We start from the raw sequence: 20,150 nt of genomic DNA, 5'->3' as shown, positions 1-20,150 counted from the left end.
TGCATTCCCCTTCCAGGGTATCGCCGTAAATAACGTGCTTTGCCTCACTTTTAAAAAGAAACAAAATCGTGTAATATCTCGAAACCCCTCAGTCTGAGAAGGAAAAAAAAAGGGAAAAAGGGAATTTACTGATCCAGCGAAAGGCGCACACATCCCTTATCGCCCCCGCACCGTCTGATAACTATCGCGGTGGCATCCATCGGGGTGGAAAATCCAGCGCGTATTATCGGATATATTGCATGAGGTCAGAGATAAGTGCACGTGTTTTGTACACTAAAAGACGCTCAACACCCTCGAATGCTGAAAAAAAGTCCTCAATATCTTGACTGTTATGGTTATTATGGCCTGTTTTGTGTCCCATATATATATATATATATATATATATATATATATATATATATATATATACAGTGTGTAAATATATATATATATATATATATATCACTAGAGGGTTTTCAATCACAGCAGCCTTCCAGCTCCACGCGGGTGCCATATTTTTAAAGCCTCCGAGACCAAAGGACTGTTGATCTAGACCCACGATAAAAATCTTAAGGTCTCATTGGATAGATATACGGCCCAGATCAGGCTTTAAGCCCAACTCTTTATACCCGCCGGCGATTGCTTTTCCCTCAACAGAATAGTCCTTTCGGTTGCAGAAATAAAGAAAAAAGGTTCTGTATCCTACTGCTTCCCCTGCCACTGAAACAAAGGCAGCCAAAATAAGCAATGACGGAATAATTTGGCCGCATTGGCTGAACAATAACATACAAAGCTTCGGTCTCTAAAAGAAACGTTTCAGCGGGTAATGCCTTTTGTCAGGGCAGCAAAATTGGATGTGCAGTTGGCAATAAATGTAATGGGGATCGGAACAAAATGACTTAACGCCGTGCTAACCCTTTCTTTTACTATGGGTAGGCTGGATGGGCCGGCGGAGCTCTCTTTTATTTAATGGAGCACTAGAGAATCCTTTTCCTGTGATGTAGTGCTGTAATATCCAATTGTGTGTTGTGACATTATTATTTGAGACAGATGTCAATGGGAACGGAGGACGAATAAATTCTTGAGGAGTTGAGTAAGGAGCCATGGTGGCCTACAAGAAATGCACATCCTGCCATCTTCGTTTCAGATTCTCCAATGATCCAATCATCCATCCAGCAATCTATCTACTCACCCAACCATCCATCCACCTTACCATCCAATCCGTCTATCAATCGTCCACCCAACAATTCATCCAACCATCCATCCATCCAACCTACCATCCACCCCACCTATCCAGCCATCTATCCACCCAACCATCCATACATCTATCTGAGCTAACATGATGACACGATAACACTTTATCAATCCCTGGAGTGAAATTCAGGCCTTGCAGCAGCAGAAACTGTATAGTCAGAGATAAAAATTGGGATAGGAAATCATACATCTCATATCATGCCATGTCACAGCAACACGGCGGCGCATACCATTAACGGGGAACAAACCACGTTCCTTTTAATGTTTATTTTGGATGCAGTAATGGGCTTTTGAACTACAGAGGACCAGGAAGGGAATGGGAGCAGAGCAGGAGCGTGCACATGCAAGATGCAGCGGTGGCCACGCGGGAGCGGTCCTGCCCCTGTGCTCGCACGACCATGCCCACGCTCTCGCAACTGCTCAACACTCGCTCGCTCGTCAAGTTCACTTTTGAGACGGGGATGGAATTGACAGTGGCTGTGAAATGAGTGCACGACCCCCGCTTGGCGGCGTCCACTAACCAAAGATCAGCTCTAACAGCCTTCCAGTTCTGTAGTAGTTGGAAATGGCAGACTGGCTCTATATCAGCGGATCAGCTGTCTTGAATGACCGGCGTTTTTCCCGCCTTCTTGTATTGGTGCAGTTGGCCAACTTCCCATCAGATGTTGGGCGGCCACAGGGGTGGCCAATGAGATTTCAAAGGTGGCCGTGGCCACCCCCTAAAATCACCACTGCTTGAAGAATCCGCTGCACCACTGACACCGGTTCCCCCCGGGGCTTTCACAAAGTTAGTGATGTGATCCATAACGGATTAGGGGGACCTGGCTAACACGGTGCGATCCCCAGTAGAGCTTGCTTTATTTATGGAAGTGGGTCAATATCCGATGAACACCCCTATTTCCACACTATTTCAATCTCGATTACACATTATGGTGTGCGGCCGACTTTGCCCGGCTCAACTTTTTACGGGTCCCTGCGGTTGTTTCTACGAAGCGGGAAGAAGGAATAACATCGCCATGACAGAGGTAGGAAAGTATTGGGAAAGAGAGGGGTGGGGTCGGTAAGAGGTGCTGAAGTGTATCTTTGCTCTGCCCAGTAACCCGTTTCGCTAATTGCCCTTTAAACACCACGATCGCAAGTGCCGAGAGGACAGAATATCTCAGACGAGTGAGAATGCGTGTGCGCTCTCACGCCCAAGACGTCTGAAGGGGGGGAAAAGATTGAGAGAGAGAGAGCGAGGGAGAGAACACTGCGTTATTAATAGGACTTGTTATATATTATAATTACAGCATGGAAGAACGGCTTTGGCGATTCCCTAATTGCATTGTTTCACCTCATTAAATGTACAATTATTCCTTTGAGAGCTATTACAGGGGGGGGGAAATAGGAAAGAGAAAAATTATAATTAATGAAAGTTGTCTGTGGGTTTTGTTAGTAAGGCTGCATCCAAATGTGAAGTGACCTTTCAAAAGACACACTCAATGTGTTTATCACAATGATCTGGAAACACCCTCTCCTATGTTAAGATGTTTTAGTTTGTTATATTAACAGCTGAATTGTGTATAATTCTGCCTCTACTGGTGATGAGAGGCTATTACAACATCCTATTCACCAAGTTCAAACATGCAGTGCACTCGGGTCACCCAACTTGTCCCTCATACATCTCATTTATGCTTCACACAAACTTTTATTCTTTCACATTAGTTGACATAATCTCATCTATATGTTAAGCCTTTATCTCTGCTTACCAAGGCAGTCTGGCAGGTTCGATGGCTGCAACAGAAAAATAAATAAACATGAGGTCCGGTGGAGCGACAACCTTAATGGACGACTATTGAAGCCAATGATGCTGGCTCCAGAAAGCCTCAGAATGAATGGAAGTCAATAGAATTTTGGATTTTGCAAATGATTGTTTTATAAAGAGGCTATCAAGACTGAAATAGATGGATATTTGCAAGTCTTTTCAAGTTTTCTTAATTCACAGGTCTCGTTCACTTTTGAGCAAAGCAGCTTGTTTCCTCTTCTTCAGACTGTCTGGTGGCATCACGTCTCACCTCAACACACTAAGACTCCGCCTCACTGGCCGAATTAGGAAGCTCTAGCTCATTTCCTTGCCCTAGCTGGAGGCTGGGAACTGAGACAAACTTCAAATAGTATCTTCAGAAACATCATCACAGTTTTTCCATGTTTTTTTACAGTCTGTAAGTCTGGGTGATGATAAACAGGTTGCGGCGTAGAGGGGACAAGGACGAGTCATGCAATGTCAGCAGATTGGAGGCTAGCGTTTAGGGGCCTCTGGATCACAGCCTGGACGTCCGTGGCATGGGGAGATACACTGCTTGTCTGCATACACTCAAGGGATGCATAAAACTCCTCGCAGTACCAGCAAATGCTAAAAAAAACGGTGGGTGGGGGTCCTTTTTGGACGTTGCCTATGGGCAGCTGTGAAGTGAGGTGTCAGCCAATGCCAGGCTGCAGAACTCTGGGTTGGTGGCAGTTGCAGGATAAAGTAATTTGGCTTTGGGGGTCGGTGGGGGCACAGTAGTCTAGACAGGAGATATCCAAACCAAAGCTGTGCAGATCCGGTGCATGATCAGGTTGCAAAGCGGGGATTATGGGAAATGTGGCCCAAGCTCAGGTTTCATTGCGTAATGTTAAATCTCTCAGATCTAAATGTCGAAGAGTATTTCTAACAGATTGTATTGCTAGTTCTTCTGTCTGCTCCTAGGATCAGTTTTGGACCAAAAAAAGTCTATCTGTCTGTGTATCCGTCCATCTATCCATCTACAGTATCTATCTATCTATCTATCTACAGTATCTATCCATCTATCAATCTATTCTTTTCATTGGGATCGGGCCATTTGAATAGAATGGTAAACAGACTATTCAACTTCAACGGACAATTGTATGAAATACTTAAATAAAGCATTAAATAAAATTGTGCAATGTTTTTTTTATTTTATAATAAGTCTAATACACCTCTAGCTAACAGCCTGCAACCAGCCGTAGATGTGGATCATGTGTTGTCCGTGTATCATGTGCTACGCCACGCATGTGGCCTTAAACATACACACACATACACACACACACACACACACACACACTGTAATAAAGTGAGAGGGTCATTCCTGTACGTGTAATGTGTTTTTAAGCGAATGTTAACAATCACACCCTTGAATGAACGCCCAATAAATATTTGCTCCTTTAATGGTCCCCTCCTCAACGGAATACTCCAAATGACCACAATCTGCCATCACTACCTCTAGAAGAGGAACGAAGAGAATCTGGGTCCCGGCTCTCTCTCTTTCTCTCTCTGTGTCTCTCTCAATCACACACATCTCCATTCTTTACTCCACATCCACACACACAAGCACACACAGGGCCCTCTGTTATAAAGAGTCTTTATTAATTCCTCTGGGCAAAATTAGGTTTGCAACGGTATGGTAAATGACTCTTCAGCTTTCACAGAATCCGACGCACACCGCAGCTCGCACATTAGCACACATACTCATGTGCCAATGTGTGTGTGTAGAGTGCACATCCTCTCCAGCCCCTCGCTCTGGGCCCATCGCTGTCGGTGCTGCGCAGTAATTGCTCACACCTATCATGACAGAGAGGCCGCGAGGCATCAGATTAACACCAAAGACCATCCGCCTTGTGCTCTGCTCTCTCAAGATACTCTGTCACGTACACCTGTAATTAATTTCACTCCCTGAGCTCCGCAAGCATCGCTGTGTGTGTGTGTGTGTGTGTCTGTGAGCGCGCCAGCTTGTATAAGTATTTCATTATGGGTTGATCCCCCTTTATTCTTTTGGTGTGTCTGCCGGTGCTCGGTGGTCTTATCTGAATTCAGAAGAGCCAGCTTTCTCAGGTTACTAAAACTCTCCCTCCTCTTCAAGGACAACCAGGCACTCCACACAACTTAACTGCAACTTTTCTTCTTTTTTTTGTATCCTCTTGAAGAGAAGGTGGGGTGAAACAGCGGTATAGAGAGAAGGAGAAATGACAGGACAGGACAGTCAAGGGTTGACTCTCAGTATTCCTTGCTATGCCTCAATGGAGGCTTTCTTCAGTTCTCAGGGAAACCTTTAATGAGTTTTACTTCATTTGGAACTCGAGTTCTTACCACCATAAGCTGTCTCCAGACAGTTCCACTGAATAAAGTTGAAAGCCTTTATAACCAACCAAGTCTCAACTTGGCATTGACAGGCTGTGATTGGACCACTAGGGCATCCATCATAAAGTCCGCCCCCAGTATATATACTAGGTCACTGCCTGTCACTCTTCCTCTTTGCTTATTCAGCTCTCCGCTGTTGGAAGCAAGTCCTTTGATCTAAAGGAAAGAGAAGGGAAAAAAAAGTTCATTAAGGTAATTCTGCTTTTGCTTTGACTGCAAGAGGCTGCTGCTTAGGGTTATCCACCACCGGGCTGACATATTCGGCCTCCTGCTCCCCAGTTACCTTCATACTGCCGAACGTCCTACAAGTGTTTGGATGTGGACAAAGAGGAGGAAGAATCTCTTCTACTCTCTGACATTGTTTAAAGGCTATGCTCCCCCGCCTATCTTGATCCTTGTCAGCGTCCTTGCCAGGTAGATCAGGAGGGGATGACTGTCCACCAGGAGCTGCGTGACTTCCACGCAACCCAGTGGGGCTCCGAGGAGAAGGAGGAGGGGGAAGGAGAAGAGCCAGGGGAGGAGGCAGAAGGGGTAGCTCATGCACCTTCCCATAGGCCCTTCCAGGAGGAGCTGCTGCGCCTTATGGAACGAGCTGTGGCGAAACTGGGGATCCTATGGGCAGACCCCGAGCCTACTGCTCCCTCCCTGCTAGCTGGGGAATACTTCCCGGAGGCTGTGGACCGGCCACCCCCTCTACGCCCCTCCCTGTGTTGGAGGACCTGACAAGAGAGGTGAGACTGTCTTGGGGTGCTCCACAGAAGACTCGCTCCCCTATCCAGGTATTCAACCATTGCTCGACCCCTGATACCAAACCAGCGTTGGGTTACCTCGTTATGCTCCCCCGGAGTAATCGGTGGCGGCCTCTCAGTGGCAGCCCCTCCCTCCACGCGGAGAAACCCATCCGCGTGGAGGGAGGAGAAAACGCGGAGAAAGCTCCCATCGAAGGCATTCAGGCTAACAGCTACGCTAGCTGAAAATCATACAGGGCCACTGGCCAGGCTGCAGCACTGCTTAATTATTTCTGCCTACTTCTAGCCTACAAGTCAGGCTCCTACGTGAGCTGGAGGGGGGTGCCACTGCAGAGACATACGTGGAGTTACGTTAAGCCACGGACTTCTGCCTCACTTTGGCCAAGGGAGCAGTGCAAAACACAGGCCGAGTGATGGGGTTTTCTGTGGTGACACAGTGCCATGTATGGTTGAACCTGTCCGCAAATTTTCAAAAAGGAGAAGAACGGACTTCTGGACATTCTGGTTAAAGTGTTGGGTCAATTCTGGCCCATTGTGGATACCATCACCCACAAATTTGATCGTCAACAGAAGGAGTCTGTGGCTCTGAAAAAGGTCATGCTCCAATGAACCTGTTCCCCACATCACAGTCATCAGCAGAACCCCAGTCCACCTCACCGGGACAAGTCCGCAACTAGACGGCCCTCAAGTACGTCGCGAACCCAGAGGAGACCAGCTTTGGCCCTGGGGACGTCACAGCCTCCCCCCGCTAGCAGAATGAAGGGCTGGAACATCATTTCCCCCTGCCCCAGCAGCCTGTGACTTCAGCGGTGAGGGGCAAAAAGACTCTACTGGGAGGGAATGCATGTTACTGGACCTTCAGTTCGACCTGGACCTTTAACATGAAAGCAACAATCTCATGTACCAAGTCCTAATGTACACACAAGACACTCACAGCCTCTCTCCCCTTTATTTTGTTCTCCCAGCGTGTTCACTGGGATCCCCTGTCCATTCTATAAAATGAGCGTCATGGCCCAAAACAAAAGTATGAGCCGAAGCCTCAGGTGTACATGTCCTAAAACACATGAACACATTTATGAGCCTCCCTGCCCAGCAAACGATTGAGCTTGACGGGTCCTTTGCCTCTGCTATTGGAAACCTGGGCATGCCTTTCCGCTTGTGTGAGCATATGGAGACGCAAAGGCGCAGTTTCTCCCTGGTTAGAGAGGGCACTACAAAAGGGTTATGCACTGCAGTTTGCTCTCAGTCCACCAGCATTTGCAGGAGTCACACTGACGGAAGTCTTGGACTCAACGTCTCTTATTCTGAAACAGGAAATACAGTCCTTGTTAGAGAAGGGCGCCATTCGCCCGGTAGTGGACAGGAAGGAGACAATGTGTTTTTTCCAGTGAATATTTCCTGATTCCAAAAAAATACGTTTTTTCTCTGTGACCAATTCTGGACCTGAGATTTTTTTTTTTAAACATTAAGAAGGCTACCGCTTCAACACCCCTGTTCAAATCTATCCAACGGGAGACTGGTTCACTTCGGTCGATTTGAAAGATAGTTATTTTCACATACCAAGACACAGGAAATATCTGAGGTTTGCCTTTCAGGACAGGGTGTACAAGTTTTCCCATTTGGTCTCTCTTTGTTCCCCCAAATATTCACAATTTGATGATGAGATGACAATGACGATCTCCTGATAGAAGCGGGTTGAAATTAGTTGGCGCACTCCCACACTGTGGCGCTACTCGATCATCTCTACAGTCTGGGTTTTCCACTGTGTGGACACTGCTCCACTGTGTACCTGGGTCTCAATTTGAACTCCCGGTCCATGTGTGCATATCTGACTCTGACAAGGAGACTCAGGGCGCCCACCCCTGTGGCCACCCCAGATCTGATAGGTAGTTGGTCAAGTTTATCAACACAAGAAGGCAGGAAAAATGCTGGTCAATTAATGATGACAGCTGATCCGCTGATATAGGGCGGTTTTGCCAGCTCACACACTGTCCCAGGGCACCGTTGCTCAGGCATGTCAAGTTAGCTGCAGTCCCATTGGGCCTATTCAGAATAAGACTCCTGCAACGCTGGTTTATCAAGACCCGTCATATCAATGTGTTGGAGTCGGAGGCTGTCCGGTTAGCTCTGTTGTGTCATGCACCACAAGTGAGAGGACACCACTTTCTGATACGTTCCAACAACACTTATATCAATCATCAGGATGGCGTCCGCTCCCTAGCCATGCATCAGGTGGCTTCTTAGATTTTGCTGTGGGCCCACACCCACAGGGTTATAATTGAGGGGAGGCCACAAGTGTCAGACTGGTGCGGAGGTGGATCTGTTCGCTTCATGAGACACGGCTCATTGTCATCTTTGGTACTCCATTCAGAACGACAACCCCCGTTAGGCCACGATGCCCTGGCTCATGCTGGCCTTTAGCTCGTTTGTATGCATTCCCTTCCCTACCGCTGTCCCGCTGCTGTCCTTATTGGTTGACACAGACTTGGTTCGCGGACCTGAGATGTCTCGTTACAGGTACGCTGTGGGTGCTCCCTCCCTCGGTCAGACCTCTTGATGCAAGCAGCAGGTGAGATCTTCCATCCCGCTCCTCACAAATGGAAACTGGTCACCTGGCTCCTGATCAGGACTGGCTATTAGACGAGGTTTATCCCATGGAAGTTGTAGAGATAATGCAAAGTGCTAGAGCTCCTTCAACTAGAGCTCTTTACGCATCCAAATGGCTAGCCTTTGAGCACTGGTGTATTGAACGTGGAGATGACCCGTTATGCTTTAATATTGGGGTCATAGTTTCCTCCAAGGTCTGCATAAGAGAGCCACTGTCCACTCTCAAGCTGTATCTGGCTGCTATATCAGCTGCTATACCTATCTTAATGGTGTGAATGGCAAGCCACCGGTAGTCACATTTGGGCCTCCAGGTTTATGCAGGGTACATGCCAATTACACCCTTAAACACGGTCATTGACTCCAAAATGGGATCTGGTTATTGTGTCGAATGCCTTAACGAGACCCCCGTTTGAGCCTCTCCAAGAGGTGGGTTTAATTTTTTTGTTGTTGAAGTCAGTACTGCTTCTGGCACTTGTCTCTGCAAAACATGTTGGAAATCTGGCCGCACTGTCTGTCCATCAGCCTCGCTTAGTTTTCTCCTCGGATAATCGGAGGGTTACTTTGAAACCCAATCCTGCTTTTCAGCCCAAGAACATAAGAGCGGGATTCAAATCAACCATTATTGATCTCTCTTAATTTCCTCCCCCTCCCTTTCTGTCAATCTCACTGGATAGTGGAAGCGATCTCAGTGGCTTACTCTTCTGCAGGACAAGAATCCCCAGTGGGACTTAAAGTGCATTCAACTAGGGGTGTAGCTCCCTAGTGGGCATTACGAGGGTCTTTAGTAGAGGAGGTGGGCTACCCCAAGCACATTCACCAGATCCTACAGTCTCGACATGATGACATCAGCACTGGTACATTGGCTGTTTTGCTGTTTTGACAGCTGCCAGGTTTTAGCTATGCATGCAAGGTTACGCAACGTTATTGATGTTAGTTGACGGTCAGGTGATATAGACTCATCCGTATGGGGAATCTACACCCAATAGCATTGTCGTGGATCTATTGGGGTGGCAATATAATTTACCTTCATACCCTTTGTTGTTGGTATGGATGGGTTCTTGTACGCTAGGATTGGGGTTTGAGGTCCCATTTGCCAATTTGTCATTAGAATGGACTGTGCCAGGCTTTTGTGGAACTACGTCTCTGCCTTTGGGGCTTGCATAGAACACACCAGCCCTGACCTCGCGTTCAGTGAGGGTTAAGGGTATACAGTATGGCATTGTAAAAAAATCGAGTTTGAAATGAAGTAAAATGTTTGGTTTGTGTTACTGTACAAGGCTGGCTTACAAATGAAAGAGAGTCCTTTATGGTGGCCTCACTAAACAGCTCGCTCAAGAGCTGAATAATATGTCAGAGGAAGAGTGACAGGCAGTATATATAATAGGGGGCGGGCTTTAGGATGGATTCCCTAGTGGTCCAATCACAGCCTGTCAAGGCCAAGTTGAGACTCGGTTGGTTATAAGGGCTTTCAGCTCTATTCAGTGGAGCTGTCTGGAGACAGCTTATGGCATATTAAGAATGTTCTTCATTTGTAAAACCAGGGTTGTAGCACAACCCAAACATTTTCCAAAGACAGTTTGGGTCAAAAGGAGAGCAAGGCGGATAAAGCGCGGTATGTATACTGTATGTGGCAAAGATGAAAATGCTTTCATCTTATGTTTTGCATGTTTTTTTCATCAATGTATTCAAAGCAACATTCAAATTTTCTTTATAATCGCACATTCAACACGCGAGATGCACATGACATACTTATCATTGTATTATTCCTTAAAATAAACTTCACGTAAATACAGTTGCAAAGGCACAAATGAGGCATAGCTTGCAGAGCTAGTTCTGTCAGACAACTCGGCAGCGCCACATGCTTCCACGCCCTTATGGGCCAGCCTATTTAAGCAGCCAATCCCTCCTACCCTACCTGCTTTTCTGTGTTGCTGCGCTCCCTCCATATTCCCTGACTGCCCCTGTTGGGCTCTATCTAATGGGGTGATTCAAGCTCATTACTCTTATAATTCTATCTCGTTACATATGTCTATGTTTTTTGTATCCCAGCCCAGGATTGATGAGCAGCAGAGCCCAGATGCCAAACTCAAACTCAAAATAAATAAAGATCATTTTTAGTTTAACCTAAGAGTTGTTTTTCAAACTGCAGATTATCCACAAGAAAGGGTGAACAGTCAATTTTAGTTCGATATTTTGTTTTGGGTGCATAGTGAACCTTAATGAACCATTATGACCACGATTCTTCATCATTTCATCATCCATTTCTTTGCACTCCATTGCTTAGATGCGTGCATTGTGTCTGTTTAAATGTTGTTGTAAATGCTAATATACACTATTGCACAATAAAGTCACCCACCCCCAGATCATGGGGTTCACTATGCCCTAATCCACCATTCAATCACTCTGATAAGAATGAAGAACCTTTTAAACAGGAAAACCATGAGATCAACAGGGTTGGGTGGTTTACACTACAAGCACTAGAATTCCATTCAAAACTGAATTTATTAATCACCGAAGGTTGTGTGAATATCTTCTACTTGCACTTTTTTTGTCAATGTTCATCCATTTTTTCTGCTTACTGACCTCGACTTGCGACACTACCAGCTAATCTCTAGGTATCAAATTCATGACGTCTGCCTTTCACTCCTTGTGCATGACCGATCTTTTCATCCCTACTGGGAAAGGCAGACCCTGCCACCGACAATGGGAACAGTTTGTAGAGGAGCACATTATAGCCCAAATGCATTGAATGGATATTTCTTATAAAGTGCAAAATAATGTATGAAATAATATTTGATACTTTATGTTGCACTTTATTTACTCAATATTATGGGATTTTTTTTAACTAATGAATCTTACGGATTACTACCACAATATCCCACAGAACCATGTGAGGAATTTAAATAGACATCTGCTGAATAAAACTGGCTTTGTATTTAGTGCTCCACGAGGAAGCCAAGAAACTAAATTGTAAAAATGGTAAAATCATTAACAACAGCTGTCAAGCATTGAACTTCATTTTTGAAGAACGTAATCCATGATCATGAAAAACACAGATCTACTTCAATAAGCAGAAAATTGTTCATTGCAATAACTTAATCAGGTTATTTCCGGAAGAAGGAATGTCTGTGTTTTGGAAACAGTATGGTCAGGTGATTTGTGAAGGTCTTGTTTGTTGAAGAAATTAATTGTGGGTTAGGATAAGGATTATTTTATTTTCTTATTTCCTCTTTTCTTTTTGCTTATTTCTATCACCGTTTGTCTCCCCATCCCAGGTGGACTTTGCCTTTATCGTGTGGCAGAGTTTCCCGGAGCGCATAGTGGGCTACCCGGCCCGAAGCCACTACTGGGACGCCAGCAGGGCCCGCTGGGGCTACACCTCCAAGTGGACCAATGACTACTCCATGGTCCTTACTGGGGCGGCCTTCTACCACAGGTACAAATCCCATTGACCTCTGATGTTGTCCATTTGTTTTGGCTAATTTCACTTTGTTGCTAATAGTGCCACTAGTGCAAGTTTAAAAATAAGTTTGTTTCATTTTCATTCCAGGCCTCATTAAAATGTTGGTGACCATCATTTACAGTCAACGTTGCTGAACTACTATTGAGAACTATTGAGAACTACCATTGAGAAACGTACAACTCTGCTGCAGCTTCTCACTGTGCTTAAATGCAGTCCAGTGGGGCAAACATTTAAGCCTTACATTTTAAATCTCCCTTTTAAAAACTGCGGAAACTCCCATTATTGTCACATGTATTATATTATATATAGTCCTTCCTGTATTTTTGAACATTCTTTCAGTAACAGCTATCACATTTTGTTTAAAGCTTAAATAAAAAAATCAAGTAATGGTGATACTTTTGAGCAGGTTAGACCAATAGTATAATTATTAGACAGGTACTAATACATTTTATTTTCTCTTTATAAAGCCCGGATACTGCAGGTAAGACTTCAGTATCTTGGGGGAAAAAGGTGACTTGATTCAGGATTTGACTGGTCTTAACTAAGGACTCATCTTGACCTGACATAACCTGTGACTTGACTTGACTTGACTTGACTTGCCCAAGAAACAATGACTTGGTACTTTCTTGAGACTTTGATAAGAGGGACTTGGTCACATGTCTGATCAATGGGTCATTCTTCAATCCAGTCAAGGAAATTAGCACACTAGAATATATAAGATAAAATATGGAATACAGTATGAAGGAGTCAAGGATCTTAATTTATGCGTCAAATTCCACTTGAAAGAATAAATAATGGAATTAGCCTGTGTTGCAAGATCAAAATTGCAGGGCTGTTCTAATTCACGTAATTCACCAGTTCCAGACAGAATAACAACTCTGTTGTTCATCAAGACAAGTTTGACTCTGAAAGTGACAACTTCGTAATGTGAAAATTTTTTGACTCTTATTTGAGATTCGGTTCTTTACAAGTCACTCATTAAAAGGAGTCGTTCAATTTTCCAACCCTTTGTCACATGCTGAGCGAGGGAGAACTTCCAGTGAATGATGCAAGTCAATTATTTTCAGTTTGCAGATCAAAGATTCATTTGCTCGCCTAGTCTTTTGCCGAAGTAGCTCTCGACTCTCGCTACGAACAAATTGCTTGCGATTCTTGCATCACTATTTGTCGGCCATAATAATAAGCACCGTTCTACATGTTTCTGACGTTTCTGATTATTTCATTGTAAAAAGTGGGCTGTGGCAGAAATAAGGTTGGAAAACACCCGTCTATGTGACTTTTAGACAGGCATCCACATTCACCAGCTACCTATTTGAATAGGTTTCAAAAGTTGCGTGTCATCGCAACTACGTGATTTGTATTTGTTGAGTCATTTGGCTCATCAAGCAGACGCCTCGGGTAGAGTGACGTTTGGTGTCGCCCAAAATAAATTCAGAGCACGACATAGCGCGATCTGGTTTCGCTACACATTCGTGTAGTGTGTGGTGTGTTGTGTGGACCTATTTAGACGGGAGGCCAAATCACTTTGCCCACATCTGACGACATCTCACCATGCTTGCGTTGTTTTTTTTGCTTTGTTTTGTTTTGTGTTTTCTTTTTTAACAGTAGGGTTAGAGAAAAGGAAATTAGATATGCCCCCCCCCCCCCACACACACACACACACCCTCTTCCATTCACACACACACACACACACACACACACACACACACACACACACACTCTATTTATCTCATAAAAGAGGATTGTCAAAAAAAAAACACAATGCCTGAACAGGGAGGGGTGGCAGGGGTGTTGTGGGGTGTGAAGCCAAGTATTAAGCAGAGCGGTAAATTGAATGGAGTATCGCTCTCTGCAGAGATTTGAAGCATCTTGTCACGCGGCCCCGGATAAACAGCTCTCTCTCTCTCTTTCTCTCTCGCTCTCTCTCTCTCTCTCTCTCTCCCTCTCTCTCTCCGTCGCTCTCTGTTGCTCTCCATCTCCGCCGGTCGTCATTGTTCTATTGTTGGGAGGCTGCGATGTGCCTCTTTAGCGCCTCGTTGCTCTTTGTTACAGAGCACTTTGACTTTAGAGACGCTGTCTGTTAGGAAAGACGGAGAGTGAGTGAGGGAGAGCGAGAGAGAGGGAAGGAGAGAAAAATGCAGAGCCATAAAGGGGAGACCTAAATAGCAAGAGCACATAGGAAACTAGAAAAAGTTGATAGACCTGAGTTAAGAGGGTATCCAAAACAAGATCGAAGTTGAAGGCGTGTGTGTGTGTGTGTGTGCGTGTGTGTGTGTGTGTGTGTGTGTGTGTGTGCATTGGTGCATATTCAGTGTTTTTAAACCACTGTGGCGCAAGAACTTGCCAGGTGTGCTGTGAAAGATCAAATATAATAAAGAAAGGAAATTAGCATTTGTGTTGCAAGGTCAATATTGTAAGGCTGCATTCATATATAATAATAATAATAATAATAATGATAATAATAATAATAATAATAATAATAATAATAATAATAAAAATATTATTATTATTATTATTATTATTATTATTTTATTATTTTTTTATTATGTTGGTTCCAGCCAGAATAGCAGCTCCAGCAGAACAAGTTTAATTCTGAAAATGACAACTATTCGTGGTGATGAAAGGTTACACCCTTTTTTGAGATTCGGTTCTTGATAAGTCACTTGGTAAAAAGAGTCATTTTTACTTACTTTGCTTTTACTTAGTCGTTGGAGATTTTATGACCCTTAGTGTTCGATTCAGTTGGTGTAATGCACAGGGAGCGAGGCGGGACTTTGTGAATGATGAACAAGAGACATAAGAGTCGGTTTGGCTCTGAGTTCATTTAATTGGGTCAAAATGATCTATTTTAGTGGAATACAAATAGAAAATCAGTCGCACTCAATATGAATTGTGCCAAATTCTTTGGTCTGTTTTGCCTTGTACTTTAATTAAGACCTGAGTAATTCTTATCAGATGGAGACCCACTCGCCCACTCTTACGCTGAGTGATCTAAAAGATTTGTTCGCTACTAACGAGGCGCTTGAGAGTCTTGCGTCACTATGAACACCATAATAATAAGCACAGTCCTACATGATGTTCGTGGTTAAAAGGATAGTAGTGTGTCCTGGGATTATTTCATTGCAAAAAGTTTTGGAAACACTGTATCAGTGCATGTCTGTCGGTACTCTAGTGTTTATTGCCCAGTTTGTGAATGCATGGTTCTGTGTGTGTGTGTGTGTGCCTGTGCGTGCGTGTGCGTGTGTGAAAGAAAGATGGCCTGCAGACCTTGGCGTGGCGGTAGCAGGGTTGACAGTGATCTAGTGCTCTCAGCATGCTGATCCTGCACCAGACACCGTGCCCATACAGAATGCAATACAGGAGTGTGAAAGCACAGCGAGGGGAGGGGGGGGGGGGGGGGGGGGGGACACACACCAGGGGGAGCGTGTGGCATAACGGAGGAGAAGAAACTGGAACAGACTTGACTTGAAGAGAATCAAACCAAAAACAAAAAGTGCTATTGCGTAAAACCTCTCTCGACTCCCCTCTTCTCATCTGCATCTCGGTTGTGCACAGTGTACGACTTGCGGTTCTTCAAAAATGAATGTCTCTATGAATGAATAAATGTAATATTCTCAATCCTACGGGCTAAGCCGGCAGGCAAAAATAAAAAATAAAAATAAAAAGCTCCTACAAGCTCCCTAGAAATGTTCTTTGATATATTTTTAATTGTAATTATTTATTTATGATGATTATAATTATTATTTTATGGTTATTATGATGACGATGATGGTTATTATTATTATTACATATAAAAAATAAATAAAATGAACACATTTAAAAAGAAAAAGAAAAGTAAGATTTAATGAAAAATAAAATGTATGTTGAAATCGATTGTTGCAGTCAGTAATAATCTTTCCATAACTGCAAATACTCACAAAGGCAATGATGTTTGTCCTTCAAATGTATGCAGAAAAGAGAAATAAGAAGTAGTCTTGTACCGTAATAAATTGCTTTTTGATTTGCTGTAACCTTTTTTTTTTTACTGTATGTCATGGAATAAAACAGTATTCAAACAGATTTAGTAAGCCACATTTTGTGGACAAAAAAACTCAGACTTGACTGTAATGTTTTTTCTTTGGACAATGATTTTCACATCTCTGTTGAAAGTAGTCACGGTGGTATAAATAACCTCAACTGAAATTACCGACTTGCCTCGTTCCCTGGATACATTTGAAATGTCTGTGTTTGTGTGTGCGTGCGTGCGTGCGTGTGTGTGTGTGCACGTCTGCCAGGTACTACCACCACCTGTACACCCACTACATACCAGCCAGTCTGCTGACCATGGTGGACCGCATGGCCAACTGCGAGGACATTCTGATGAACTTCTTGGTGTCGGCGATTACCAGGCAACCACCCATCAAAGTCACCCAGAAGAAACAGTACAAGGAGACCATGATGACACAGGTGGGGGAACTCGTGGAAAACATGGGTCTGGGGCAGTTCTTGAAGTGGAAATAAGTATGTCCTGGTACTGCCCTTGTTCACATGGTGATGGGGTGGGGGGGTTGTTTCGTCCAATTAGGAAAGGGAGGAAAATAAATACATCAAAGATAAAAAAAAGACACTGTTTTTCTTTGTTTTGTTTTACAGAACCGGGGAACGGGGACCCACAGCGTAGAAAATATATGCCGTTGCTAACCTGATTCACATTTTGACCGGGGGGTTTTTAAGGCGGAGCGCGCAGCTTGAGCTGGTGGAGCTTCTCATAATTAAAAGAAGTAGTGCACTTCGACTCAATAAAATATTATATATCTTACAATATGTCCACTGGATTTGTTTAATTGAAAGGGCAGAACCGAGGCAGCATGTGAGAAGTGCCGGTAGTCAAGGAAAAAGTCATGGTACACCAAAGAGTAAAATGTAGACATGCCGGTGTTGCGTACTGGCGGGTACCGGCCCATTACAAGCATTGGTCTGGGGGACGGCCGAGGGGGAAAAATTTGGGATAAAATCGACTAGGCAAGACATCTTTGCTCCATCTTTTTCCCGCCAAAGCTGCTCTCCATGGTTTGTGTAAGAGAATCATTTAACTGTTCTTGTAGAGATGCAACGTATCGTATAAATACTTAGACTTAGCCAATCAAGAGAACTATGTGCTCCTACATAAAAGCAGATGCTTAATCTTATGAATGTTGCCAACTCCCTTCAATACAAAGTATCCAAAGGCTGTTTTGAATCACTAGCATCGGCTAATTAGCATCGACTTGATGGCTTCTGTAATGTCATGGAGGGCTGTAGACCCATAAGGGCGGTTGGGGCAGAGCATTTCCGGCTCTAATCACACTTCCCTTTTCGCAAATAGGATCAGTAATAGTGTTGAACGTAGCACTGGTTGAAGACTGTGATGGTGCTTTGCCAACTGCCTGATCCTTCTGCCGCTAGATTCATTGATGGGCAACATCCAATTCAGCTGTAGGTTTGTCATTAGTCCTTTTGAAGTAAATTCAATGAAGTCATCTGCTACGTATGTCTTTACATGCCTTTTTTTCTTTGGGGCCTTCATAAAAAGCACAGGAAATGTAAAGAAGCGGTTTTAACAGGAGGAAACTAAAAAATAAGGAAAAATAAAAAGGTGGCTGTCAGTTCACCCATCAGTTTCTCCAGTGAAAGTACGGTGAGATTCACTTCTCCTTCAAACAGATGAGCCACAGTGAGGCTTCAGGGTATTTGACCTTCTCCTTGGGAGATCCCTTATTATATGTCCGTGTGTGTGTGTGTGTGGCCCAACTCCATGTCAGGTGCTGATTGATGGCCTGGCCGGAGGCAGGACGATGACTCTGCAGTATGGACTCAGTGATTAATGTCTTAATTGTGAAGGCAGCACGGCAAACATAGATTTAGTCCCCTCTCTCTCCCCCTCTCTCACTCTCACGCTCCCTCTCTCTCATTTACTATTTCTATCTCTTTCCACCACTCCATTCTCTCTCTCACTTTCACGTTGACAGAGATTTGTTACCCTGCCTCTGAGCTGGAGCAGGTGCAGATCCACGAGGTGGAAAGATTTCAGCAAGTAGCCGTACTACTTCACACTGAGTCTAAAACTTTGCGGGGGCCACGTGCGATGGAGAGAATGGCAGAAAAAAAAATCAATTGACTGACATCCCCCCTCCCCCCTCAGTTTGACATGGTTCTTTTTGTGGGAACACGAAAAACCACTTTGAATTTGTCCATCACCACAAGCTCTTCTCTTTTCCTTATTTCACTGTGTCACTTGGCTAAAGGCTAAATGGCCTCTTTCCTTGCGGCCTGCGCCATTAGCCTGTTCAAAACATATTTCTCTTTGCTCGGATGTTCTGTGCTGAGCTGTTTGACCTCTTCAAGTCTGTCCACATAATAGAGTAGAAGATGTCGGCGGCGGCATGTAAGCCAGCAAGGTTTCCAGGAGTAAAAGAAAGCCTTTCCTTTTTCCTATAAATGTTACGTTACTGACCGCTCAAGCATTTCCAACATCTGGGTGGACGTGAAACTCACCCAGCTTAGCAATTGCAATGAAAGGATTCTGGTTTGGAAAGAGCTCATTGATATAGTTTTTGCCTTGACATACACTGTCATTGTGTTTTATGGGTACAACAAGCCCATGAGTTGATGTTCCCCTGTTTCCTCCCTAACCTCTAGCCTGCCTTCGATCTCTCTCCCCCTCTTCCCCCACCACCCACCCCAAGGGTTCCAAGACGTCCCGGTGGGCCGACCCGGACCACTTCGCCCAGCGCCAGACATGCATGAACGCCTTCAGCGGCTGGCTGGGCGTCATGCCTCTCCTGCACTCCCAGATGAGGCTGGATCCAGTGCTGTTCCGGGACCAGGTGTCCATGCTGAGGAAGAAGTACAGGGACATCGAGAGGCTGTGACCCCCTCAACACCTACCAAAGACAGTGTGTGTGTGGGTGTATCACGGTACCGGAAGAGAAAGACTCTAACCGATGGCATTAGCGATAACAGACTGATTGCGTGCATGTGTGCGTCTGGTTTAGTTAGAGCTGGCACGGTGGTATACACGAGATAAAGAAAATGTACGGCTAGAAGAGTAATAATTCCAAGGTTTAGAAACTAAAAGTCCTGGGTTGTGCTGGTTGTTAAAACCCAGATGATTGATAAAAAATAATGAAGCCTTTTATTATTCAAAACCTGGAATGTCCACGTCTAAGTGCGGCACACGTACTGAGGAAAACACACATGAGGCAGAAATTCCCTCTTGGGAATACGCAACACTATGGGCTGTATTTACTAAATGGTTGCTGTGGCCCTTATGCATTGGTATGTGTGGGGAAAACTGCCACAGCTGATCCTAGTATGCTGTGCAAACAGGTGTTTAGGAACAGCATTAGTCAGCAGGAGATTCTAACACCCCTGTCGTCATTAATATGAGTTGCAGTGGTATACCACATACTGGCACTAGGGAGGTGGGTATTTGAATTTTGTATTTCAGCCAATTGACTAAACTGGGTGGAGTCCACTTAACCTGGAAGGTACACTTGCTATGGCATACATGCTTGGTATGGTATGGTATGGCATAAGCTTATGGAGTGAACTTTTATTTTTATTTTTTTTGCATTCTAAAGTTTTTTTCTATGACACTCCCTACTGGAATACGTAAATTTTATGTTGAATTTGTACTTGGCAAGGTGATGTATGATTATCCCAGCTGCCATGTCTACTCACTGTGAAACCAACCAATTTCTTCACACTTGTTCTGCCTCTTTGCTACTGAGTAACGACAGACTTCAGACTCTAAGGGGCGAATTTACGAGGAAATGGATTGCAGCCACTAATAGCACCATGAATTGCGCAACAACTGCGTCGCTATTTGCGCCGGTTTAGCGTCCTATTCACAAAAGATATTGCACTAATGATATGCCGGCGCAAACACGCCTATAAAGTT

The 20,150-nt window shown here is 44.4% G+C and overlaps 1 protein-coding gene across 1 annotated transcript in view; it reads left to right on the top strand.

Annotated features, from left to right (window-relative positions):
* LOC307247973 (exostosin-1) overlaps window positions 1–19,119 on the top strand; it is a gene marked incomplete at both ends in the record, with an annotated part of 239,236 nt that extends 220,117 nt beyond the window's left edge. Inside the window, 3 exons of the mRNA XM_080024150.1 lie at window positions 12,042–12,202; window positions 16,504–16,675; window positions 18,934–19,119. Coding sequence (XP_079880276.1) covers window positions 12,042–12,202; window positions 16,504–16,675; window positions 18,934–19,119 — 519 coding nt within the window. The remainder of the gene's footprint in view (window positions 1–12,041; window positions 12,203–16,503; window positions 16,676–18,933) is intronic.
* Between the last annotated feature and the right edge of the window lie 1,031 nt (window positions 19,120–20,150).

This window comes from Zeus faber, assembly GCF_960531495.2.
Source record: "Zeus faber genome assembly, chromosome: 2".
Classification (NCBI taxonomy): Eukaryota; Metazoa; Chordata; class Actinopteri; order Zeiformes; family Zeidae; genus Zeus; species Zeus faber.
Note: the sequence above shows the minus strand (reverse complement) of the source record. Positions and strands in the feature narration are given on the sequence as shown.